We start from the raw sequence: 27,502 nt of genomic DNA on the forward strand, positions 1-27,502 counted from the left end.
TTGTTATCTATCCACCAACATGGCTTTCGTAAAGGCCTATCCACAACATCTCAGCTCATTGAATCAACCCATGATCATTCAGAAACTATTAACTCATGGGGACAGACGGATATGATCTTCATGGACTTTGCGAAGGCATTTGATAAAGTGTCTCACCGTAAACTGCTAGAAAAAATTGATGTTATGTTCAAAAATGCTTCTACTACACAATGGTTCTCATCCTATTTTCTTTCTCGCGAGCAATATGTCGAAATTAGTGGTATAAGGTCTGAGATTTCATGTGTTAAGTCGGGAGTTCCCCAAGGCAGTGTTTTGGGCCCCCTTTTATTCCTCTTATTTATAAATGACCTCCCGAATGAAATAGATGTTTCCATCAGGCTCTTTGCAGATGACTGCATTATATACAATAAAATTGAAACAGTAGGTGACCAGGATAAATTACACGCAAATTTGCAGAAGATAAAGAAATGGTGTGATGAATGGCAAATGGTGCTAAACCCGCTAAAAACTGTAGTTATGACAGTCTCTAGAAAGTTAAATTACTTAAACTACTCTTATTTTATTAATAATCATGAACTTATAAGAGTTCAGCAGCATAAGTATCTTGGCATGATTTTCACAAGTGATCTTCGCTGGAACCAGCATATAGATTATGTTTGTGCCAAGGCCAACAAGTCTCTCTGGTGCCTGAGACGTCATTTGCCATTTGCAACTCAAGAAACAAAACGTCTAGCTTATAAACAATAATTAGACCTATAATTGAATATGCAAAGGTTGTCTGGGACCCTTACACTGCTATAAATATATCAAAAATCGAAAGAATACAGCGTCTGGCAGTCAGATTCATATTCAATAAATATCGGCGGACGGACTCCCCTTCTCAACTATGCGTACAGGCAGACCAACCCACATTACAAGCTAGAACTAAATATGAAAGACTTAAATATCTTTACCTAATAATTCATTATCATGTTCATATTAGGTATACAGACTTTTTTGAAATTCTTTCCAGTGAAATCACTAGGCATCGTCATTCAATGTTTATTCGTCCTCCTGTTATTCATACCGATTGTTTTAAGTATAGCTTTTTTCTAAGAGCTATCAAAGAATGGAACTCCCTGTCGGAGGAAGCCGTTTCATCCTCATCAATTGATTTCTTCACAAAACACATTGGAGATATCCTTGTTTGTAACTAATATACTTTACGTTGTGTCTATGTTATCTTCAGCGGTTAATGCTGTTACCTCTTGGTGTTATTTTATTTATTGAACCTTTTTATGTTACAATGTACAATATTCAATGTACAAAATATTTGTTTTGTAAATGTTTGTATTCCACTCCTGCTATAGCCCTGTGTAAGGGCTGGCAGTATCTGTAAATAAATAAATAAAATAATCACACCGCCTGCGCCTGTTCACGATCACCTGGCTCCTTTAGTCGCCCAAGCACCGAACCCGCCTTACTACTCTGCCTGGCATTCGTCAAAGCCCTATCCTCTATTACTGCGGCTTTCGAGGACATATCTCCAGGTTTGCCGACGCCGCCAGCAAGACGAACGACGTGGTTACGCTGCCTTTGAATGCGACGAGCCATCTCCTCGCGTCTACCGCCCTTATCACGATAATCCTCCCACTCGCCGATCTCCATCTCCAGCCGACTTCTCCAACACCGCCCACAACACACGTGCCTCAAGACGCCCCTCCCCATCGCCACTCCGACGTTCTGTTTCACCACTTCGGCCTGTCTCGCAACTTCATGTCTAGCGACTGAAAAACTAACCAGTGCAGTTTTTGGAGGGAAAACTGCATTGCCGCCAAGTGCTACAAGTCCTCCTGAACGTCCGTCGAACATGTTATTGGTGTCTGTGGAGGGTGTGCATTTCTTAGCTCTCATTAACACGGGAGCTACTATTTCAGTTATGCGTGCGGACCTGTGCTCTCGTCTGCGGAAAGTGAAGACGCCTTATGTTGGATCATCCTTGATTGGGCCTAATGGAGCAATCATTCGGCCATCAGTCCAGTGCACAGCAACCGTCCTTAATTAATGGTATCCGTCATCACATTAAGTTCGCTATTTGATTCCCGTCCGCTCATGAACTAATTTTAGGTTGGGACTTCCTCTAGTCAGCATCCGCTTTATACTCTTGCCACCAACGTGTACTCCATATGACAGAGACCGTTTATTGCAGCGGGAGTGCCGATAAGCCGCGACTGCGTTTTCTCACTGCTGCCTATTCTGTACTGCCTCCCGGCCACGAGCAAATCATAAGTCTCCTCCTCTACGGACATCACCAATGGCGACGTGTTCATCACTCCTTACGGCCGCTGTCTTGCCCGTGGGATTGTCTTCGCTTCCAGCCTGGTGTGGTTCAAAGACAGCTCTGCATTAATTATCGCCTTGAGCACGGCCACTGAGACAATCCTCCTATCTCAAGGCTCTGCAGTGACCTGTTATGTGGGCACTCAAACAGTCTCTCTGCTTCCTGTTGCCGCCTCGCAAGCTCTTCCTCAACAGGGCAAATCTGCTTCATCTGCCCTTGCTACCGTGATAAGTGCTGACCTTACTGCTGCTCAGAGTGAAGCGTTGCTAAAATTGCTCATGAAGCATGAGGCCTCCTTTGATATGAATACTTCGTCACTCAGGCTATTGTACGCCATCGTCCCTACCGGGTCTCTTTGGCCGAACGCAAGATCAACGAGGAGAACGTCGCCGATATGCTGAAAAGAAACATCACACGTCCCTCCGCCAGTTCCTTGTCATCACCCGTCGTTTCAGTGCAGAAGAAGGATGGATCGGTACGATTTTGTTTTGACTACCACGCGCTAAACAAGATTACACATAAGGATGTATATCCGATGCCCCGTATCGATGACCCTTGATTCTTTGCAATACTTTTCCAGCCTTGATCTTCGCTCTGGATACTGGCAAATTCCAATGCACGAAGCGGACAAAGACCGCCTTTTCTATTCCGGACGGTCTTTACGAGATTAACATAATGCCTTTCAGCCTATGCAATGCTCCCGCCGAATTTTAAAGAATGATCGACGCTGTTCTTCGTGGCATCAAGTGGAAAACTTGTCTATGTTACCTCGATGATATCATCGTGTTTTCCTCGACTTTCACTGACCATTTGCAACGCTTAGATGAAGTGCTCATATGCCTTTCTAATGCCAGACTTCAACTAAACACGAAGTAGTGCCGCTTCGAGCACAACGATCAAAGTCCTGGGTCATCTCGTTAGCGAAGACAGCACCCAGCCCGGTCCGAACAAAATTTCCGCAGTGCTCAACTTTCCACGCCCACTTCGTGCAAGAGAACTGCGCAGCTTCCATGGGCTCGCCTCAGCAGTCGCATCTTCATCGCTGTCGGACCGAACTGGAGGGCACGCCCAGTTTGGTTGCACTTCCACGCTTCAGAACTTCACGTGGCCCCTCTTTTTACTGCGACTGCATTTGAAGTGTTTGTTGTAACAGTATGGCACTTTTGAAAATGTTCCGTTATATCTGGACCGAGTTTCAATAGGCAATGTTGCAAAATCGTTAATGCAGTGAAATGTGGCAATTATAACTGATAAATTGTTATATCTGGAATCATTATAAGTGGATTCGACTGTACACGCCATACCAAGACTCTGTATTATGTTTTTTTTAATTATTACATATTTCGATCTATGAGCTAAGTCAGCCAATTGCAGTGAGTCGAAATTGGCCACGAGTGCTCTTCAGCAAACATGTTCTGTATTATGTTTCTTGAGGCTTTTTCCAGTGTGTTTGAGCAATGCTATTGTTGTGACCAGTTACAGTACCATCAGCTGATGCCCAGTGCCCCACCCAGCAACGACTAGTCAGAAATGCCTTTGCACCTTCTATCTGCAGTTCACTTTTCTGCTGATGTACATTCAAATACTGGTACAACCTCTGAGGCATCATTAGACCAAGCAGTGCTCACCCAGTCAAATTTGTCATCAAGAGGCCGGGCAGTTGCAACGTCTCCTTGTCCCTGTGGTAAACAAAACAAGCAGAGCATCAGAACACTAGCCAGAGCTATGCATCATAATGCAGCAAAAATGATGACATTCAAAAATTTCCCGGCTCAAATGAGAAGGCTCAAGAATGCGGGTTTTCCGGACCCAATTATATTAAAGACCTGTCAAAAGATCTGCACAAGTCTAAAAGCTAAGAAGAATGCTCCAACCCATGTGACGGACAAAGGGGGCAAAAAGCTCGCTTGATCTCGTCCTTGCATTGATTTTCACACTGTTTGATGAAAATCGGCTCGAGGTATGGCATGAATGTTGCATTTTCGACATCTAACAAGCACAGAAAAGTATGTGCCAAGGTACAGAAGAGATTCGAAAGTGAAGGGCAGAGGAAAGAATCAACAAGCATGTGAAACACAAAACATGAAAAACTGTTTGTGTCTTGCATAGCCTGTGTTGTGTACCACATTCCCCTGTTGTGTGGTCTCGGCACCGTTTTATTGGCGAGGAGGAACGTAGCCTCGAAACAGTGCGCTCCCCTCCTCGCACTGGTGTGTGCAGACCATTGCGAATTAGCACGGAGCTAGGAAACTCTGCGGCTTGATGTCAACAAGTTGACGATTCACCAAAGGTGGGACCAGCGGGAGGCCCTCTTTTATTGCATAGCCAGGCGAAAGGGCTCAATCTGTGGACCTCGTATGGGCCTTATACTGCCCCCAAACAAAAGTCTTTCAAGAAGTGCTTAATCTGAAATGTGCTCCATGGCATTCATGGGTGATCACTTTCGGAGGTAGTTTCACTTCGCGAGACTCGGCTCATCCCAGCACCGAAGCGTACGGCCGACAGCACTCTTGGCACTGTGCAAAGATAGCATGCTTGGCACAGCGCCAGTAACACTTGTATGGGATGCGTTAGATGCCAAGTCATGAGAAATTTCACGACAGTGAAACGTATCTCCAAAAGTGATCGCCCAAGAATACCACCCAAGGAAAGCTCTGCCTCCTCCTCAGACGACGATGAGTGAAAAGAATTCCGTTTCCGAACTGCAATTCCTTGAATAAAGGTACAATTTCCTTTTCCCTTCATCTCACGTTACATTCGCGGTTTTATTATTTTTATTATTTTTCATGACTGGAAAGTCGACCCTCGCATTACAATTGCGGTCGCGTTACGTTCGAGTAAATACGGTATGTATTTTCAGTTTTTCCAGTAAATGCTCAGTTGTAGTGAGCACATGTGTCCTCTCTTTCTTTTCCACCTTGTCTCTCGAAGGGCGGCTGCCGCACGGCTGCCCCGCAAGGCGTGCTGCAACGCCTCGCAGCCTCGTCGAGGCTCCCTAGACTACCGAGGGAGCACATAAGAATTATTGTCCGCCCAAGGGACGGGTTGAACGTCAAGAAAGTAAGCCAAATCAGGCTGGCTCAAGCCTTGGCCATGGCGACTGCACTAGCCCCCACAGAAACCGAAGGCGACATAGTTTGCCCTAATTTCACGCAAAACGTTCTCGTCGTCTCTACCCCGGAGAAGAAGAACGCCTCCGCTTATGCAGGGATCCAGCAAATCCGCATAAGCGAAAGACTATACAAGGTGGCCGCATACATCGCGGCCCCAGACAACACCTGCAAAGGGATCATACGAGGGGTCGACGCGGACATCAGCGAGACCCAACTCCAGCGCATGATCGTCAACCACCGCAACCCGAAGGCTCTGGAAATCAAACGCATCAAAAACACCACAGCAGTGGTCGTCCTCTTCGACGGCATGACAGTGCCTAACTATGTCATGTGCGGCGTCAGCCTTCTGCGCTGCACGCTGTACAAACGCCAAACCGAGGTGTGCTACGCGTGTGGCGGTTTGGGACATCGTGCGGACGTCTGTCCCAACCCCACCAATAAGGATTGCCGAGGCTGCGGACTAGCCTCCCCACCCGATGACCACCAGTGTTCGCCGGTGTGCGCCCTCTGCGGGGGCACGCATCTTACGGCGGACAAAACGTGTAAGCAGCGCTTTCAAGTCCCATATGTCGTACGAAGACGCCGGCGGCGCCGCAAGCGCGCAAAGAACAAGCCCCTGCAGCAACAGCTGGCCAAGCAGAACCAGCCACGTGACTCCAGTGCAGCGGGAGCCCCCAGGAGCGAGCGCTCCATCACGCCAACTGGTAGACAACGCAGCCTCTCCAGAGGGCGCTCTCGTTCCTGAGGGCGCTCTACCTCCCGGGTGCGGATCCGGGAAACGCCCACCTGGGCCGATCGTGTCAAGCCGAAGCAGACAACGCCGGCTCCAAAGGTAACGCAGGTAGCATTGCCGGAGCATAAAGTAGATCCCAGAGTCGCTCAACTCATGCAAGAGAATGCTAGACTCAAAGCAGAAATGCAGCAGATGAGGGCCGACTTCGAGTCGCTCCGTAATTTTTACCCCTCACAAGCCGAGAAGCAACAGGTGCCCCCAACAGGGGAGCCACAGGCGCGCTCGAGTAAACGTAGGGCCACGCCCCCAGAGGGGGACGCTGACTCTATGGAAACCGAGTCGAATAACAAAGGCCTAGAAAGCATGCAGCGCACAATCCAGCAGCTCACTCAAAGCGTGACTGCCCTCCTTAAAAGGATGGCGTCCCTGGAAAGTGGACAGGCCGCGTTAGCTACGGCTAGGCAACCTTCGAGAGAGCCCAGTCGGGCACCTTTACCCGCAAGCGCCTCCCCCGTCAACAATACGGTGGAATGGCCAATCCAAGGCAATCACCATGGCGGTCAATTCAAATAAGCTGGTTGTGTGGCAGTGGAACTGTGCTAGTTTCCAACGGTGCAAAGCTCCAATGCAGCAATTCGTTTCGGCACAGGCGGTCAAACCGCACATAATTCTTTTACAAGAAACTCTCGATGACACGCCTACTTTCCCGGGATACCGGGTCGTATCGATACGAGAGGAGGGAAAGCGGGGCTTAGCAACCTTGGTCGCACGGAAGTGCTCCTTCCAAGTACACAAATTACCACTTGGCAAAACCAGGGTGGAGATCATTATGGTCGAAATTATCCCTAACAATTGGCTTAAGAGCAGTGTTTTCCTTTTAAACATATACAGCTCACCGTCGTATCAACGGCAGGCATTCGCCACGATCATGACAAAGGCGGTGGCCCTTACCAAGGGGCCCCCATAGTGATAGCGGGTGACTTCAATGCACCCCACGATTCCTGGTGATATCCCCGCAACTCCACCAAGGGCAATCTCCTAGTCCAGGCAGTTTCTGACTGCTCACTGGAATTGATTACGGATCCTCAATACCCGACGCGAATTGGCACGTCGGTAGTCCGAGATACCACTCCGGACCTGGCGTTCGTCAAGAACGCCCCCGGAGCAGGATGGCGAAATTTGCAAGAAAATCTGGGTAGCGACCACTTCATTGTGGAGATTACCCTAACAATTAGCGCAGCCCCTACGAGGGAATTTAAAGTGACGGACTGGGATGCCTTCCGGAAATTGCGGGAAGCGGACCAGACCGACTACGATAATCTCGATAGTCTGTTCACAAGACTACAGAAGGACGTACAAGCTGCGACCAAGGTGGTTATGACCGACCTAAAAGTTGATCGGATGGACGCGCGCCTTGCGCACCTCCTAGAAGCCAAAAACTCCATCCTGGCCCACTGGAGAATGCACAGACTCCATCGCCGACTTCGCAAGAAAATTGCAGAGCTCAATCGTGCAATCGAAGCTCATTCCATCGAACTGTCCAAACAACAATGGAACGAAGTGTGTTCCTCGGTTGATGGGCACATGAGAGCGGGGGGAAAATGGAACCTCCTCAAGCACTTACTCGACGATTCGCAAAGCAAAAGCAATCAAAGACTAGCCATTGATCGCATAGTTCACAATCAAAAGGCGGCGGGCGTATTTGAACACGTCCTCCTGCAAGAGTTGGCCGAAAAGTATCTCCCGCTGGGCCCCTCCTGTGACGGGGATTATCCTCGTTACCGGGGGAGCGCAGTGGGGGAGCTCGACGCCTCATTCACAGAATCCGAAATCTGGGAGGTGCTCCAAACGCTCAACGGTCGCTCTGCACCGGGCCCGGATAGAATCTCCAATAAGCTCCTCCGAAACTTGGACGGACATTCAGTAGCGTTGCTCACCGAGGAAGTCAATAAAATCTGGGAAACGGGCCTCGTCCCCGACTCCTGGAAGACAGCCTCAGTGGTGCTCATCCCGAAGCCAGGCAAACCTCTTGCGCCGGAGAACATGCGGCCCATCTCACTTACGTCCTGCGTAGGCAAGGTGGCCGAACATGCCATTCACAACCGTATATCTAAGCACATAGAAACTAATGAGTTATTCCCTCACAACATGGTCGCCTTTCGGCCGGCACTCTCCACACAGGACGTCATGCTGCTTATAAAGAGGCAAATCCTTGATGATGACACTAGAGACACTAGGGGCATCCTGGCTCTAGACTTGTCCAAGGCTTTTGATAACATCTCGCACCGGTTCGTGCTAGACGCGATCTCGGACCTGGGCCTAGGGTCACGATTCCATGCGTATGTTAGCTCCTTCCTCAGGGATCGCAAGGCCACTGTCAAAATAGGGCAGGTCAAATCCAAGGAATTTACATTGGGAGCGAGAGGCACTCCGCAAGGGGCGGTCATCTCTCCCCTACTGTTTAACATCGCCTTGAAGGGCCTCTCGGAAAGACTGGCCACAGTAATAGGAACTGGTCACGCCCTCTACGCGGATGATATTACCGTGTGGTGCATGGGAGGGTCTGACGCTGCAGTGGAAAGTGCGCTCCAACAGGCGCTCGACATCACAGATCACTTCCTCCTAGACACGGGCCAGAGTCTGTCACCAACCAAGTCCGAACTTCTATTGTATAGACCCACCAGACGGGGGGTTAGGTGCTCCACACCCTTAGATCAAGTTCCCATAGCCGTCTATACGAGGAACGGAGAACAAATCCCCAGAGTGGATACCATCCGGGTCCTCGGACTCTTGCTGGAATCGCTCGGGGGCAACTCACAGACTATAGCCCGCATCACCACCAAGACGGAGAACATGCTTAGGCTTATCCTCAGGGTCTCGAACCGCCGGGGGGGTTTAAGTGAAAGCAATCTCCTCAGGCTCTACCACGCATTTCTTATGAGCCACGTTAACTATGTAGCTTCCGCTTTGCGCTGGTCTAAACGGGAAGTGGCCAAAATCGACGCCCTCATGCGCAAAAGCATCAAGCGCGGGCTGGGTTTACCACTCACTACCAGCACCGAGCGTCTCATGCAACTAGGCATGCACATCACCCTGTCAGAGGTGATCGAGGCCCAACGAGTGGCCCAAATAATACGACTCTCATCATCGCGAGCGGGGAGACGCATCTTAGAATCCGTTGGATGCGGTCACCAGGAAATCATGGAGCGCAATGCGACCCTATCACCCATGGTCAGAGATACGTTCAAGGTAGATCCCCTGCCACCTAACGTCCACCCTCAATACAATGTAGGGCGCCGGGTAGCCCGGGCTCGTTCCCTATTAAAAGTGGCTGCGGCCACTCAGAATCTTGCATGTTTCGTTGACGCCACCCAGTACGGGCGTTCTGATCACTATGTCGCAGTTTCGGTTGATTCCAATGGCTGTCTCATTAACTCAGCATCCGTGCGGAAGGTTTCTGCAACAGTAGCCGAGCAGGTTGCTGTAGCTATAGCACTGAAGGACCCTCTACGTACCCATATCTTTACAGACTCTAGGTCTGCAGCCCGAGCGTTCGCCTCCGGCTCGATATCAAAGGAGGCGGCGGCCATCCTCGGCACCGAGGGGGCTGCTGGTTTTCATATCATAAAATGGTTCCCGGCCCATATGGGAATCAATGTGCACTCTGAGGTTGTTAACGCCAATGAGTTAGCCCATGACTGCGCGCGAGGTATAACACACCGCGGTGGTTCCGGTAGACTCACGGGCGGCGACTTAGGACTGTACAGGGATTCGCTCCTCACCTTCCATGAAATGTTGGCACATTATCAACTTGCTCGGCGGGCCTTTCCGCTACCACATCCTAAACTCACTAGACCACAACCGTCGGCCTTTCGCATGCTCCAAACGGGGTCGTTCCCCTCCAGGGGCCGATTCAGTCACTTCGCGCCTAATGTAGATCCCCACTGTCCAGACTGTGGGGAGGCGTACTGCTCTTTATCTCATATGCTCTGGCAATGCCCTGCGTTACGCAGCTCATCGTTTACCACTCTAACGGACTGGGAGGCAGCCCTTAAGAGCGGCGACCTCTCAGAGCAGCTACGGGCTGTCCAGAGGGCCTGCGACAGGGCGGAGGACCACGATCTTCCGACCCCGACGTGGGTGCGGCCCGCGACGGCTACGGGGACTCCCTGAAAAGGGAGGTACCCTAAAGCGGTTCCTCAGGAGGACCACAAATAAAGTTCTTTGTCTGTCTGTCTGTCTCTCGTTTTAAGCGCAACATGAACCAATACAAACTCTGCTACTATTAAGGGGTGATGAAACAAATTCAAATACACATGGAAACAATGCTTCAGGCTTATGGAGAGCAGCCAACATTGTCTCCACAGCCAGGATTACTTGCACTGCTGTTTTAGCCACAGGCATCTTCAAACCAACAAATAGCTGCTGCAAGGCACTACTGAGTTGCTTTAGCATTGGCCTAATGAGGCAGTCTAATGCTGAGTTCTCACTGTGCTGTTGTCATTCCAGCTGAGGTTCGAAGCTGCAGTTGCTCGAAGGGCAAGTGTGCGAGTCAAGTCTGCCCTGCATGAGAGAGAGATTCAACTTTTATTCGTGCCAGCAATTCACGAGGCCGGATGCAGCCTCCCTCTGCCTAGCAGACGGCCGAGATCCCCTGGGTCTCAGTGGCTGCCTCAGCTAGCTGGATGGCCCAGACCTGGTCTTGCTGGTCTGAGCTGAGCAGCAGGGTCCCCCACTGCTGCCGGTTTTGAATTTTGCGGCCCTCGAAAGGAGCCTGTTGAAACGCCTGTTTCAAGTATAGTGGTAGCTTCGTCTGCTACACTGTGCGGCGCATAGAAGCCGACGAGAAAGAGGTTTGGAGGAGGGCGCGTGGCATGTGCAATTCGGTGCACGGACACCAGAAAGAAAAAGAAGAAATGAAACCCTGAAGACGAGTGGACGTATTGTCTCTTTGTATCAAGGCTTGTCCGTCCCCGACGACGAAGCCTACTCTTTCCTTCGAAAAGGCTTTCGCCTTTACAGAGCCGCCTTCGAGCATGCCCATATAATATGTGGCAGATCCACCCTACCTTAACATAATTTGCATTGATCGTTGTATTGCTCTGGATAGAATCTGCTGCAGGCCACCGGGTTTGGATACATGTTTGTTTGCAGGAGGCGCCAAGCCACCGCCTGTTTCCTGGTTAGCGCGGGATGAGCTGGTGGGTACCGCCCTTCCTAGCCGATAGTAATCGGTTATTTCTTTGTAGCTGACTATGCGGTCTCCTCCCGTTCCCGGCTGGGCCGGCTCACTTGCTCGGCGAGTAAGTCCTCGAGCTAACTTATGAGCCACCTCGTTGCCGGGGAGAGAGGGGTGTGTCGGTACCCAAATAATTTGGATCGTCCTGCGATGACGGTCGCTGTTATTGTTTAGAATTTTGAGCGCCTCTGGCGAGATGCGCCCTTTCGCGAAATTATTAACTGCAATTTTTGAGTCACGATAATTCTCGCTTTTGTGGAGGCCACCGCTAATGCTATGGCGGCTTCCTTTGCAACTTCAGCGTTGTCTGTTCTCACGGTGCCGCTCGCGAAGGTTCTCCGTCCGAGTTTACCGCTGCTACGGACATCCCTTTGCGTTCTCTGTATTCCGTGGCGTCTATGTAGGCCACACCATCTACATCATGGTATTTGCGCTCAATGTGGGGCCCTTGCCTCTCGTCGCTCTCTGTCGTGCTCCGGGTGCATGTTCTTGGGCAATAGAGGAATTTTAAATTTCCTCCTCGCCTCTAGTGGAATGCTTAATTTCGTGCCGTGTTGCGCTTCATATCGAATTTTGAGTTTCTGTAGAATGTGTCGCCCCGTTGGGCTTTCTGTGAGTCTTTCGTATTGGGCGGTAGTGTGCGCCTCGATTAGTTCTTCAAGCATGTTGTGTAGCCCCAACTCTAACAGTTTGTGGTTGGGTGTTGTGACTGGGACGCCACTTGCCTGTTTGAAAACTCCTCTGATGATGCACTCCATTTTGTTTTTTTTCTACCACACCAAATGTTAGGTATGGTGCCACATAGACGACGCGGCTTATGACGAAGGCCTGCACTAAACTAATGAGGCTGACCTCCATCATGCCGTAGTGTCTATTGGCAATCTGTTTGATTAGCCTTAGTGTTTGCTGTGCGCTGTATGAGGTTGAGCTTTGTGGGATCGCAGGCGCATCCAGATATCTTCAGAGTGGCCGCGCGGTTATCATGCGATGATCACGTGCTCGCTCGCAGAGGGTAGTGGAGAGAGAGCACGTTCCACCGCTCCCGCTCGTGCCTGGCCACGAGACCGCATCCGAGGCACCCCGTTACCTCCTTTCCCCTTTCTTGGAACCAGGGATACTCCCTCTCCATCGCTCGGGGAGAAGCGCTATTCCCCGAGGCGTTTTTGTCTTTCGGCTCACGAGCTTGCGACTGGCCACATCTCAATTCAGCCGCGGAGACCGTCGCACGCCATCCGCCTGCAACGCCCGGCCTTTGTGAGCGACTGACCGCCCCAGGGCTCGAGCGCGGATCCACGCTAGGTAAGCTGAACCCTTATCAGCCTCTTGTGTGCATCCACTATTGTGTGGTTTTGTCACCTCAATCGTGCGGAACGCTCCGACGCTGTGGTTTTCGTTTTGTGTATCTGTTTTTGTTGCTCTGTTGGTGTGTGAAACTCAAGGTGAATAATCACCTTAAGTCAAAGACTCACCCTGTCCCCCTGGCCTGAACCCGCCGTGGTCGAAACTTACTGCGAACTGCGGGTTAGGGGTCACAGCTCTGTTAGGGCTGCGGCGAAAGTGCTTGCGAGCGACTGCCGCTCCGCTAGCATGGTGCGATCCAGAGAAGGGTCAGGTGCGCACGAGCGAACTTGAGTAATACCCCTATATTTGGTGCCCAACGTGGGGCCAGAGGTGTGACAGGTTGAGCCTGTCTGTGTGAGTGACTGCCACCACACGAACAAACCATGGCAGCATACGGGGCTGACTTACAGCCGTTGTACACACTGTCACAGGTGGCTACCAACAGGCAACAATTCGAAGCAGCGGTAACCGTTACCGCACAGTCAAAACCTGCAGTGAACGTTAGCCCTGGCAATTTGATCAGCTTCGAAGAGGGCAGCGCTACACGTGAGGCGCTCTCTCCGGCAGGACGTCCCCTTCAAGGCGCAAGGCACGTTACGTCGAACCCTTCGTCAGTTTGCGGAGAGCATGGAGCCACAACTTGCTAACGCACCCAGCTCCTGTGCCAGACATTACCGGTCAGGGCGAATCTCAGCCGGTGCTGTTACGCGATGCAATGTGCCTGATTGAAAGCTTGACAGGTGTGGTGCAGAACACTCTGCTGACATCTACCGCAGCTGCTTGACCGAGAGTGAGGGTGGACTTACCCACCTATAGTGGGTACCATGATGTAGTTAGCGCCAACGCATACCTCGATCGCATGTTGACTTACCAGCAGGCGACGGGGCTGTCCGATGGCGAGATGCTGGAACGCGTCGTACCAGTGTCACTGACTGATCACGCTGCCCGCTGGTTCCGGCTTACTGGCCATCGGTATCGCACGCTGGCCGAGTTCCGAGCGACCTTACGCGAGGAATTCTTGCCCGCAAATTACCAGCATCGTCTGCAGCACGAGTTAGAGCTACGCACTCGGCATCCGGACGAATCCTTGCTCGAGTACGTAAGGGCGATGGATGAACTTTATCGTACCGCTGACCCCTCTGCTCCGAATTGCGAAAAGGTGGAGAGAGTCACGCGACAAACTCATCCCACTTTTGCAGCGTATTTGAGAGGGGGCAAGTTCAGGGATTTGGATGAGCTGGCCTCAGAGGCAAAGCACATACAGGCGGACATACTCGCCTCGCGTTCATACCGGCCTCCACCCCCAGCGTCGCAGGCACTTGAGCCGCGATGCACGTGGAACAGGGACACTTTTCGCACTCGTTCCCGGGGAGATGGTGCGGTTGCCTTCAGTGACAGGCCCCTGAGAAGCGGTTGGGAATTATCTGACCGAGCTCTCGACCCGTACACGTATTCCATGCGTGCAGCACGCACTGCCGATGGCCGAGGTATGCAGAATCATGGTCGACATGCCGTCCCGAGGCTGCCAGAGCAGAGCGCGCCTGCAAGGGAGCAGTCGATAGGGAGGAACAATGGCCAACCGGCGCGAGGCACCCAACGCCAAACCCGACAAAGGCCGACTATCCTCTGTTATCGGTGCAACCAGTCGGGGCACTTCGCCCGGGATTGCAGACACCCTGCGAACCGAGAACACGCGCTTTCGGGAAACGAGCAGAGCCGGCGGTGAGCGACGCTGCATGGCCGGCGGCGGTTACAGCGGCGCCAAGTGAGACACATGAACTCCTTGGCTCGCTGGCTTGTCGTTTCGGACCATCCAACGACACGCCAGTGCCGATCATAGAGGTTACAGTCTCCCGATGCAGGTTTTTTGCGCTGTTAGACACGGGAGCAAGCGCTTCACTCTTTGGCGACGAGGTGTGCGAACATCTCCGTCGGAACGGCGTCCTACTGAGAGAGAGTAATGTGACTTTCCGACTCGCCAGCGGCACGGCACACGCGAGCGGTGCTGTTAGGCTTGTGGTGCGGTGGGAGAAACGCGTGAGGCGACTCCCTCACCTCCCTGGCCTGTCGGTTCCTATAATTCTTGGCAGAGACTTCCTCGCCAAGACGGGCATTGTTATAGACGGTTTTCAGCAGCGGCGCACGGGCGCGGCCATGTTTGATCACGTGATTGCACCGGCATGACTGGCCTTGGGTTGAAGGCCAGCGAAGGAGCCGTACTGCTGTAGTCGTGGGCGACGGTGCGGCAAGCGGCGTTGTTTCGGGTCCACCGATGGACAGCGGCTGGATCGACGACACAAAGCTTTGTCCCATGGTTCAACGATCATGTAAGTGAACCATTGTTTGTTATTTTAACGTTGTATGTGCTCGCGCCGGAGCGCTCTGGCGCTCGATCATCGTGCATGCGCGTCGCTCGTTGGCGCCGAGCGATTCGAGCTCATGGAGGCTTCTTGTGCGGCGTTCATGTCAGTTCGCTAGTTCTTTTTCTTCTTGTGGTTAGTGTGGTGTACTTAAGCTACGATCTGAGCTGTTTGAAGTGGTTGCCCAGCCTCTCGCGCTTTGCTTGACGGCCTCGAATGTGTATGCTTGAGCGCCGAGTGAAAAATCCGTGTCCGCTTGTGTGTTGACATCTCGCTCGCTGGTATTTTAGCTTCCCACATACGTTGAGGCAAGCGTTTGCCTCGATACTGGTGCACTGATCTCTGCAGAATTGACCTGTGCGGCGGGCACGCAATAGTTTCGCGTAGTTGACTTCAGAGCTGCAGATTGTGTTCGTTGGATGTACTAACTGAATGCCCCCGAACGGGTGTTGTTTCATAGTAAAACCCGTGTCACACGGGCACGTTCGATCGCAATTGAGCCTCGATCCGAATCCAGTCGGTCGTGATCCGCAAATCGTAATCGAAGTGTCCGATTTCGATCGGAGACCGACGTAAGCAGCTTCCAGCTCAGTGTGAGAGAAAACGAGGTACAACGAGAAAGAAAGAGATCCGAAGAAATAACCCTCTAAAAAGGCCGTTTTATTTTTTATGCACGTATAATTTTGAAAATCTTTGTGCTGCGTCGACGCCATGCACGTAGTTCTGAGAGTTTGAACTTTCCAAACTCTTCATAGGAGAGCAACACCAGCTTAGTAATCAAATATGTATGAATTATTGAAACTCCAGAACTATAATTTATAAATCCAAACGATGAGTTTAATATCAGACTGTATCTATCGTGTTATTTTAGTTATTTCAAACATCGGCGGATGTCTTGAGGAGTAAATAAAAAATCAGCTTTCTTTCATTGCCATTTTTTTTTCATTCCCGCAGTACATACAAATGTTTCTCCCCTATTTCAGTTGTTTACGACTACATGGTCAAGGCAATCGACCAAGATGGGAAGCCTGCACTGGACTACAGGGGGTTTGCAGAGGGCATCAAGCTTTTTGACAGTGGCAATGTTGGGAAAGCTTTGTGTCAATCCAAGGATGGCATCTGCAGCATAAAGCTGTGTTCCAAGCTGCAGTGTTGGGTAGGGATAGTCCTTGGTTGGACGCCCATCAACAAAGTGAATAGAACATGCCTGAAAGAAAAGGGTGATTCGTGTAATATTTACAATGGTTTGCTTTTATTTGAACGTAAGAATAAAGGAGTCCACATAAATAAAAAGCACGCACATGGGTAACGCATGCAGTTCTTATTGCAAACTGCCACAAATGTGAGAAAAAAGGCAATAGCAATCTGCTGCCAATGTCTTTTCCATAATCACAAATAATGTCATAATTTCATAGTGTCAAATAATGCCACAATTTCGCGATGTCAAAAGAGGCTATGAAAATTAAAGTAAATAATATATATATTCAGCATGCGCTTTGGGGGAAACCTGAAAGACACAAGGCAGAAGGAAACAGCTGATTTGTAGTTACCACTACTTTAATACGCAGCTAATCAAATAATGTCAAACTGGTAAGCTTGAAATTATTTACTTTGATTTTCATGGTTTCTCTTGACATTTACGATAAACGATACGATAAACACGCAACCAACGCTTCTAGCGTTGTTTAAAACAATAATTTTGTGCTACAGCGTCAACACAGCTACCTTTCGCGCACCTGTGGCCACAAACAACGCCAGGTCTACGTTCTGATCACACCGTGCATCCGAAACAGCAGCGAAACCAACATATGTAAAATCAGACGCGCAGGCAGGAATTCGTCAAGCTTAGCGATTTAAAAATGCGATTCAGATAGCACTTTTCCAATCTTTTTTGCAGGAGTTCTCACCGCGACAACTAATACCCCTTAATTGGCACCGATCCCGGAGCATGCGCATATACGCACGTGGCGTGTAATTTCGCTTAAGGATAAACATCACTGATAGCAGGTAACTGTTCCAATACGATATCGCTAATGCTTGTGTTCTGCCACGGAAACACCGCACGGTGACCTTAATGTACAGCAAGCGCAAGATGGGAAGTTGATACACTATTCCGCACGCCGAGCACGTTCGCTTATTCGGTACTATGATCTGCCACTTACTCTTGCCGATGTGCCTTAATTGAAGTTCTTTCTCTGTAGGTTCGCTATCCAGCATTGTCGGGTGAGCTTGTTTTTCTTTCCTCGAGGAAATCGGCGCATGGAAAACGGCCTCGGGCACGGGCAGTCTTGATGCAGCTGTGGCGCGTGTATTTCACACACCAACGTGTTCCACAGCTTAATGTCGCCATCACAGTTTTTGCATTCGACCACAGCAGACGTTTTCCCTCTTAATCTCCACATGGAGCAGAATATTGTTCGACGTTTGACAAACTGCGCTTGTTAAACGCTGCTGGCTACGCTTTCGCGACTGAGCAACGCTAGTTTCGTTTGCGCGCCCAAGGCCAGAGATGTCCAACACGCGCGGCGCTCCGGTGGCGCCATCTGATTTCAGTTGCACAAACCGGCTGCTGCAAATCGTCTATTGACGTCTGCAAGGGAGCATATAGGAAGCGAGCATGTGGCGCCCCTGATACCTTTCGTTAAATTTCAAAAAGCGTCAGAGTTAACTTCGTTCGATGATGCTTCGCACGCAGACCGACTCAACGATTGCCTGAAAAGGTCCCTCAGAACAGTTTCGGCCGGGTCGACATGCCGACCAGGCAGCCGCGCTGAGAAAAAAAACGCGGAAGGGAACCGCTCAACTCCCGCACGGCCCCCAACCCCCGCTGCGGTAGCACAGTGCGCCGCAGTCAGGGGCAAACGAGACCACCCTCTGCTGAAAGGCTCAAGCAGTGTGTCGGTGGAAGAAAAGGCTCGCCTCTCATCACTTCTGAATGAATATGACGCTGTATTCACAGAGCGGCCTTGCTACACTACGCTAGTTAGGCACAAAATACAGGCGTTGTTGAAAGGTCCGATAGCCCATGGGGTTTTCCTGTGGTGTTGGTTCCTAAAGAGGATGGGACAACCCGTCGCCTTTCTGTCGACTACCGCTGCCTGAACGAGGTAACACGCAAGGATGCATATCCGCTTCCTAGCATTCCCTCGATTGTGTCATAATGTTGGTGGAGCGAAGTACTTACTTCACTACGCTCGATGCAAGCAGAGGATATTTTCAGGTGGAGGTAGATCCCCGTGACCGAGAGAAGACTGCCGTCACTTGTCACAGGGGCCTTTATCAGTTTACCCGAATGCCTTTTGGACTGGTCGGTGTGCCTGCGACCTACCAGCGCCCAATGGATCGTGTTCTAGGTGACGCAAGGTGGCACTAAACTTTTGCTTACCTAGACGATGTCGTGGTATACTCGCATACTTTTTATGAGCACTTACGCCATCTCAGGGACGTGTTGAAGCGTCTGAGGTCTGCGGGGATAACACGCTAAACCCAACCAAGACTCAGATAGCTGCAACCCCGAGTAACGCTACTGGGGTGTTACACTGGATAACAGACGCCTTCTGTCGTGCGACGACAAGGTTCAGGCATTATTGAACTACCCGTCACTGGTAGACATAGGCGGACTGAGACGCTTTTTGGGGCTGGTGAAATTCTATCGCCAGTTCATCCCAGACTGCGCTGCACTGCAAGCCCCCTTGACTATGCTGTTGAGGAAAGGTGAGCAGTGGAGATGGGGTCCCGAGCAAGAGGCGGCACTGCGCAGCCTCGTAAACACGCTCGTGGAAACCACTGAGTTAAGGCTACCAGGTTTAATAAGGAATTTGTCATACATACGGACGCCAGCGACCTTGGCCTAGCAGCGGTTTTGCTCCAACAGCACGAAGGTGGCTTGCGGCCGGTAGCATTTGCTAGCCGCTCTTTGAGTCCCACAGAGAAAAATTATTCCGTGACAGAAAAGGAATGTCTTGTGATCATTTTCGCACTCAAAAAGTTCGACTACTACGTTGAAGGAGTTTCATTTATTATCGAGACTGATCACATGGCACTAACTTGGCTTAGGCGTCTAGGAGAGCTGAGCAGCCGGCTCGCGTGATGGGCACTTCTCCTGCAGCGATACGACTTTACCGTTCGCTACAGGAGAGGAAAAAACAACGTTGTGGTGGACGCACTTTCACACGCGCCCATTGACTGTGAGAAGAGTAACATTACTCAACTTGCCTCGCCTGAAACTAAGCTCGAGAGCAGATTAACTGCGGCGACACGCGAAGTCGTCAGGAGGCGTAACATTAATACCCGTCCTCACCCTTCAGAGACTCAGCCTAAGAGCAGAGGAACTGCTACAATGCTCGACGGCGATAATCCCAAAGGAAGGCCGAACAAACCACCTTCTCAGGACGAAAGCGTGAACCACTTGGACTGCGTCAGTTAAGTGGGGAGCGTGTTCAGCAGAAAGGAGCTGTTAGAGGCACAGTGGGAGGATCCCTTTTGTAGGAAAGTGTTTGAGGGGCTCCGGGAGCCCGGCGGCACGGCCGCGGCGCACGTAGATGCAGCTGGTATTGCTGTGAGTGTGCGGCGCTCCGAAACAGCTGGTAGTACTGTGAGCGCGTTGGATTCCTACTTGCTAGATTCTGACGGTGTCCTGCTGAGATAAATTCCCGCGGAGGAGGATACACATGAGTCCTTCAATGCGGTCATTCCACGCACGCTGAGAGGAGCACTTTTACGCTACTTTCACAATACGTGTATCGCTGGGCATGCGAGTGGCCCTAAGACTTACCTTAAGTTGTGCCGCTTTGCTACCTGGCCTGGAATGAAGTGGGATGTGATGCGCTACGCCCGCTCTTGCAACGTGTGCCAACGCGTGAAGCCGCGTGGTGGACGACCACCCGGGCTCATACAACCGATCAATAGCCGAACACCCTGGCAAATTGCGGCATGTGACGTCATGGGACCTTACCCAAGGACACCGAGTGGGAACCAATTCCTTCTCGTCGTCACAGACCATTTCAGCAAGTGGGTGGAACTGTTCCCCCTGTGGAAGCTATCAGCACGCGTAATCATGGGGAAGCTGATCGAGGTGTTTACACGATTCGGCTACCCTGAGCAGTTGATAACGGACAATGCGTCCTATTTCACGGCCAAATTATTCGTGGATTCTTGTGCAGCTCTCGGCATTAAGCACAGGAGAACAACCACGTACCACGCCCAGGCGAATCCCACTGAACGTGTGAACCGCAACATCAAGCACATGCTGATTGCATTTGCGGGGACGCACAGCGATTGGGACGCTTGTCTTCCTGAAATTGGATTTGCTATCAGGTTGACAGTGAATCGCTCGACTGGGTTTACACCCGCCACCCTCAATCTGGGGAGGGAGCTGTTGAATCTGGTAGAACACACTCTACAGGAACGCAGCAGCACGGAACTGGTTGTTTCGTTGGCACACGCCAATTATGCAGCTGGGCTGCGCGCAAAGGTAACGGAGGCTTTACGCAAAGCGCGACAGAACCTGAGCACTGCTCACGCCGATCAGAAAGCGCAGCACGACCGCTCTCATCGGGAAGTTCAGTACAAAGTGGGCGACCTGGTGTTGAGGCGAAATCACGTCCTAAGCGACGCCAGTAAAAAATTCTCAGCTTCTCTGGCACCGAAATGAACCGGACCATACCGGGTGCGAGAGACTGTCTCTTCGCTCGTGTACAGGTTGGCGGATTTGAAGTTAAGACTGATCAGCACACCGGTGCATGTTTGTGACCTCAAAGCCTATTACGACAGAGGGAACGACTGGCCCGAGGAGAATGCTCTCCCGTGCCCGCAGGCAGTGGCATCGGGAGGCACAGCTCGACGTTCGAGCCCAGGGCGGCGCTGTAACTTGCGATATCGGCAGAACTAACTCTGTCCGGTTTGCAGAAGCTATTTTATTGTGCGCGATATCGGATGGAACGCTCCTTCGATGTCTTACATGCAGCCTTCCAGAGAGAGCACGCGCTTTCTCTTTGGAAGAAGCGAGAGGGGCTAACCAAATTGTCGCAGCCGCTGACCGCCTGTCGGGAGCCGTAATACTACAACCAAGCAGAAAAGACCGTTTTCGCTATGTGTACAAACGAGCAGGCCGTGGACAGTCAGCGATGTATTCCCCGCAAGAGGCGGCGAGAAAAGCGAAGCACCCAGCAGCCAGCCACGAGGGGAGAAAGGCAGCAAACAGCTTCCGGTCCGGAATGGGGGCAGCAGCGCAGAATTCCGCCGAACCGCGCTGCAAAACCCCGCGACCGAGTTGTGAGCCCCGCAACCAGGCACCCGGCGCCAAGGCCGAGCGTAAGACTTCTCCCACAAGAACGGAGTGGACTCCCGCTGCGCAACGAGTCGCAACCCGCCATTCGTAATGGCTCGGCGAGCCTTTGGCCCTGCACCCTCCGAGGTGCCGTACACCGAAAAGGCGGGGCGACGGGAGCAAATGGGCCTGACGATACCTAAACAGGACAGTTGTACTTCCAACCTCGTCCAGTTGGGCATCAAGAAAGCTCTACTCCATCCTCGGCGAAGATGTTGAACCATGGTGATGCCCGCGCCACCGACGCGAAGAAGCGCTGGTTGAACTCGTGCCGTAACTCCGGTAAGCCCGACCACGTAGGGATCAAGCGGCCCAAGCAACAACACCTGGCTCCTGCCGCTCCCGAGACTTCCGTGTCCGGTGGCCGAGACAGCGAGGGGGCGATGAGAAGCCGGCCTGGCAACCCTTTTCATCCTGGATCCACAGGCCAACATCACTCGGCCGCACCAGGCACTAAACTAGAAAGGCGCTCGGTGGCAACGTGGACCTTCCAGGCCGGCACAGAGGCTCCCGTCTCCTACTTTTCGGCGGCGCTGTGGAAAAGGCAGGAGCGGGCGCGCATCTCAAAGAGAAGCGACCGGCTCTTCACCCCATTTCAAAGCCGGACGATCACTGAACTGGATCGCTGGTCGAACAGCGCTTGCCTTCCGCCGGATCCGGGCTCTGTATTCTGCGAGTGCGGCGGGCTAATCGTACACGAGAGCCACGAGAGATCACTGCTCCATCGACAGTGGATCGCGGCACTTGAGGACGAAGCGCCTTCAAAGAAAACCACTGAGCTGCAAATGAACACGGCTACCGAAGACGTCATTAGGAGGGCAAGGGTGGACCCACAGTTTGCTAAATGGCTGCTGGAGGCCGCCGCGGGGACCCCGCAGAAGGTCCCTGCGGTTTTGTCAGCACCATCATCATGCTCATCGCAATCGACACCATCGCCTGGCACCTTGACCTGGCCTGCAGGGACCGACAGCCAAGCGACACCGGCGGCGGGCGGCCAAGGCTGCTCTCTAATCGACTTGGACTTCGCCGCCCTGAAGGCGGAGTAGCTGGCCCCTCTCGGAAAAGTCTCAGGTGACGGTGGCCCCTTCGCAGCTAAAGGGTGATATTAAGGAGAGGGGGATGTGGGATCGCACGCGCATCCAGATATCTTCGGAGCGGCCGCGCGATTATCATGCGATGATCACGAGCTCGCTCGCGGAGAGCAGTAGAGAGAGAGCACGTTCCGCCGCTGCCGCTGCTCTTTGCGCCAGGCCGCGAGACCGCATCCGAGGCACTCCGTTCCCTCCTTTCCCCTTTCTTGGAACCGGGGATACTCCCTCTCCGTCGGTCGGGGAGACACGCTATTCCCCCGAGGCGTTTTTGTCTTTCGGCTGACGAGCTTGCGACTGGCCGCATCTCAATTCAGCCGCGGAGACCGCCGCACGCCGTCCACCTGCAACGCCCGGCCTTTGTGAGCAACTGACCACCCCAGGGCCCGAGCGCGGATCCACGCTAGGTGACCTGAACCCTTATCAGCCTCTTGTGTGTTTCCACTATTGTGTGGTTTTGTCAGCTCAATCGTGCGGAACGCTCCACCACTGTGGTTTTCGTTTTGTGTATCTGTTCTTGTTACTCTGTTGGTGTGTGAAACTCAAGGTGAATAAAACCTTAAGTCAAAGACTCACCCTGTCCCCCTGGCCTGAACACGCCGTGGTCGCAACTCACTGCGAACCGTGGGTTAGGGGTCACAGCTCTGACTGTTAAGGCTGCTGCGAAAGTGCTTGCAAGCGACTGCCACTCCGCTAGCGAGGTGCCAAGCACGTTGTAATGCACTGTCACAGACCCCGTGAACAAGGCACAGACGCCTGACCAAATTACAAAGCCGACTTATCAGCTTCCGAAAATAATCCCACGAAAGCAAGGACAATTAAGAGTGGGCCCTCTGGTGCGCCAGCGAACACCGGTTGCTGTCCAAAGACCGAGTCAGAGCCAAGAGTTGTCAAAACACAACAAAATATATTCTTCACACAAGCTGGTGTGGGAATCCTCGTGTCCCATACCCCCGCACGGGCAGCGAACGTCGCGTCAAGCGCATGCGTGCCAGGGAGAGTTGGGAGAGGGGAAACTTTCCTTCCGCGGGCGGCGCATGGGAATCGCAAGCACTATCAGCGCCACCGGGTGGGTCACGTGAAATCCAGCTGATATCGCCCGGGTCTTTTTTGGTCTCCAGCAAGCGGCGATGGTGGAAGTATCCGCCGCCGCTCCCGTATTCCCACACGTGGTTAGTCAACTGCGTTCTTGCCGGGCCGCCCGTATTCCCCAGTTGATAAGTCCGAAGCCCTTCTTTACCTAGTGTATTATTCTCTTCGAGGGAACCCCCAGCGATGTCGACTATAGCTAGCTGGCCTGCTCGAAGTGTTAGTTGCAGTCGTAATAAATGCTTTCCGAGTGTACATGTGGTTGTCGTCTATTGTTTCCTTGAGCTTGCACCGGACCGCGGTTGATGCACAGGCAGGGGCCAACCGTGGGGCTCGGTGTGTCGAGGCAGAGGACCTTTGGCAATCCCTCCAATATCCCGACATTTTGGCGCCCAACGTGGGGCAAGCTCTTAGAAAACCGGACGACGATCGGTTCGGTGCGAGGAGGCTTTGTCTGGACCAGCGTTAGGCCTCACCCAAAGGCATGATTGCTAGCTAGATTGGACATGTGCTTTCTTGAGTGCGAGTTTACGCTGCACCAGTGCCACTGAACTCGTGTAGACACTGAGATTTGCAGCAAGTTTTCTCTTAAGAGTACGCCCGAAGTGAGTGAGTGCAGCTGCCGACGTGGTGGTCGATTTTCTCTGTACATATGTAAATAGCCTCCTTTCTGTATCTTTGGCTCTGGAGCCGGGCGCCAGAAACGCTGGCTAGGACGTCAGCGGGGCGCAGTCCCAGGAGTCGGCTCGGAAGCTGCGGGTTGAGCAGCGAGCAGGGACCACTTAGCTAGGCCTGTATCTCCTCACGGCGGCTCATTGGAACCCTTTATGGGCCTTTTGTGGCATTGGTATCCGTCATGGACGCGATTAGGCCTAAGGATCTTCGGAGCTGCCGGTTGCATGTTCGAAGACGACCATGCCGTGATATTTAGCGGGTGCAAATGGATTCGCTAGTTTTACTATACTCTCCCGAGCGGAGAAACCTTGTTCGAAACAGAAAGCTTATTTTGTTCAGATGAACCCAATATTTTGCGGGCGGAATAACGGAAATCTCGGGGGACCATAGAGCGCTTTGTTCATACGAGCATCGCCCACTTTCATGCTGGATCGGACCGGAAAAATTCCGTCGAAGCTAATAACGTCATTCAAACGAACTGGATTGTTTTTTTTTCCTCGTTGCCGCATAAAGCTATGCGTTAGACGGGTAGTTCAGCATCGTCTCAGATGGCCGACGTTGCGGCGGCTTCTACTGCCTTAATTCTAAGTGTTTGTGGAGTGCATTTGAGCTACATTGCAGAACGAGTGAAGCCGCCTGGACTTGCTATTGCTGCCATCGTCCACATCCCTGCTTGCTGTCTTGGCCTCAAATTGGAGCGGAGGCCCCTCCCTGTTCTCGGTCCGATGCAGCAGCACATGGCAGCCACAATGAGGGAGGCCCACCATCATACACTCCCACGAGGATACGTCGGTGCGAGCTTCATCGTGCCGGCGCGCGCGCTGCTTTGAGAAAGTCGTGACCCGACTGTTCCCGGGTGGACATTGCGGCGCGCATCTTGAAGGCAAGCCATCTTCAGCCCCCGTCATCGTCAACCATTGTGACAGCTGCCATATCTGGGCGGCCAATACAGAGGACTGTGCTGCCTATCAACGTAGATTCTGCCATTTCCTGCCAAAGTTTACCATCGCATCTGCCCGGATACTTTGTGAATGCCGTCGTTCCAGCGATTTCTCCGCCGTAGGGCAACATTTAAGGGTGGAGGGATGTGGGAATCCTCGGGTCCCATAACCGCCACATGGCCATGGAGAGTTGGGAGAGGGGGAAACTTTACTTCCGCGGGCGGCGCACGGGAATCGCAAGCGCTATCAGCGCCACCGGGTGGGTCACGTGAAATCCCGCTGATATCGCCCGGGTCTTTTTTGGTCTCCAGCAAGCGGCGATGGCGGAAGTATCCGCCGCAGCTCCCGTATTCCCACACGTGGTTAGTCAACTGCGTTCTTGCCGCGGCAATCGCCGCGGCCGCCCGTATTTCCCAGTTGATAAGTCCGAAGCCCTTCTTTACCTAGTGTATTATTCTCTTCGAGGGAACCCCCAGCGATGTCGACTATAGCTAGCTGGCCTGCTCGAAGTGTTAGTTGCAGTCGTAATAAATGCTTTCCGAGTGTACATGTGGTTGTCGTCTATTGTTTCCTTGAGCTTGCACCGGACCGCGGTTGATGCACAGGCATGCGCCAACCGCGGGGCTCGGTGTGTCGAGGCAGAGGACCTTTGGCAATCCCTCCAATATCCCGACATTTTGGCGCCCAACGTGGGGCAAGCTCTTGGAAAACCGGACGACGATCGGTTCGGTGCGAGGAGGCTTTGTCTGGACCAGCGTTAGGCCTCACGCAAAGGCATGATTGCTAGCTAGATTGGACATGTGCTTTCTTGAGTGCGAGTTTACGCTGCACCCGTGCCACTGAACTCGTGTAGACACTGAGATTTGCAGCAAGTTTTCTCCTAAGAGTACGCCCGAAGTGAGTGAGTGCAGCAGCCGACTCGGTGGTAGATTTTCTCTGTACATATGTAAATAGCCTCCTTTCTGTATCTTTGGCTCTGGGAGCCGGGCGCCAGAAACGCTGGCTAGGACGTCAGCGGGGCGCAGTCCCAGGAGTCGGCTCGGAAGCTGCGGGTTGAGCAGCGAGCAGGGACCATTTAGCTAGGCCTGTATCTCCTCACGGCGGCTCATTGGAACCCTTTATGGGCCTTTTGTGGCATTGGTATCCGTCATGGACGCGATCAGGCCTAAGGCTCTTCGGAGCTGCTGGTTGCATGTTCGAAGACGACCATGCCGTGATATTTAGCGGGTGCAAATGGATTCGCTAGTTTTACTATACTCTCCCGAGCGGAGAAACCTTGTTCGAAACAGAAAGCTTATTTTGTTCAGATGAACCCAATATTTTGCGGGCGGAATAACGGAAATCTCGGGGGACCATAGAGCGCTTTGTTCATACGAGCATCGCCCACTTTCATGCTGGATCGGACCGGAAAAATTCCGTCGAAGCTAATAACGTCATTCAAACGAACTGGATTGTTTTTTTTTTTCTCGTTGCCGCATAAAGCTATGCGTTAGACGGGTAGTTCAGCATCGTGTCAGACGGCCGACGTTGCGGCGGCCTCTACTGCCTTAATTCTAAGTGTTTGTGGAGTGCATTTGAGCTACATTGCAGAACGAGTGAAGCCGCCTGGACTTGCTATTGCTGCCATCGTCCACATCCCTGCTTGCTGTCTCGGCCTCAAATTGGAGCGGAGGCCCCTCCCTGTTCTCGGTCCGATGCAGCAGCACATGGCAGCCACAATGAGGGAGGCCCACCATCATACACTCCCACGAGGATACGTCGGTGCGAGCTTCATCGTGCCGGCGCGCGCGCTGCTTTGAGAAAGTCCTGACCCGACTGTTCCCGGGTGGACATTGCGGCGCGAGCATCTTGAAGGCAAGCCATCTTCAGCCCCACGTCATCGTCAACCATTGTGACAGCTGCCATATCTGGGCGGCCAATACAGAGGACTGTGCTGCCTATCAACGTGGATTCTGCCATTTCCTGCCAAAGTTTACCATCGCATCTGCCCGGATACTTTGTGAATGCCGTCGTTCCAGCGATTTCTCCGCCGTAGGGCAACATTTAAGGGTGGAGGGATGTGGGAATCCTCGGGTCCCATAACCGCCACATGGCCATGGAGAGTTGGGAGAGGGGGAAACTTTACTTCCGCGGGCGGCGCACGGGAATCGCAAGCGCTATCAGCGCCACCGGGTGGGTCACGTGAAATCCCGCTGATATCGCCCGGGTCTTTTTTGGTCTCCAGCAAGCGGCGATGGCGGAAGTCTCCGCCGCAGCTCCCGTATTCCCACACGTG

At 52.4% G+C, this 27,502-nt stretch overlaps 1 protein-coding gene across 6 annotated transcripts in view; it reads right to left on the reverse strand.

The window, feature by feature from the left end:
• LOC119451014 (DENN domain-containing protein 2D-like) overlaps positions 1-27,502 on the reverse strand; it is a 428,171-nt gene that overhangs the window by 183,796 nt on the left and 216,873 nt on the right. For all 6 annotated transcript variants that reach the window (XM_049666396.1, XM_049666395.1, XM_049666393.1 and 3 more), the window contains one exon: positions 3,949-3,999. In XM_049666396.1, coding sequence (XP_049522353.1) covers positions 3,949-3,999 — 51 coding nt within the window. The remainder of the gene's footprint in view (positions 1-3,948; positions 4,000-27,502) is intronic.

This window comes from Dermacentor silvarum, chromosome 4 (assembly GCF_013339745.2).
Source record: "Dermacentor silvarum isolate Dsil-2018 chromosome 4, BIME_Dsil_1.4, whole genome shotgun sequence".
NCBI classification, from domain to species: Eukaryota; Metazoa; Arthropoda; class Arachnida; order Ixodida; family Ixodidae; genus Dermacentor; species Dermacentor silvarum.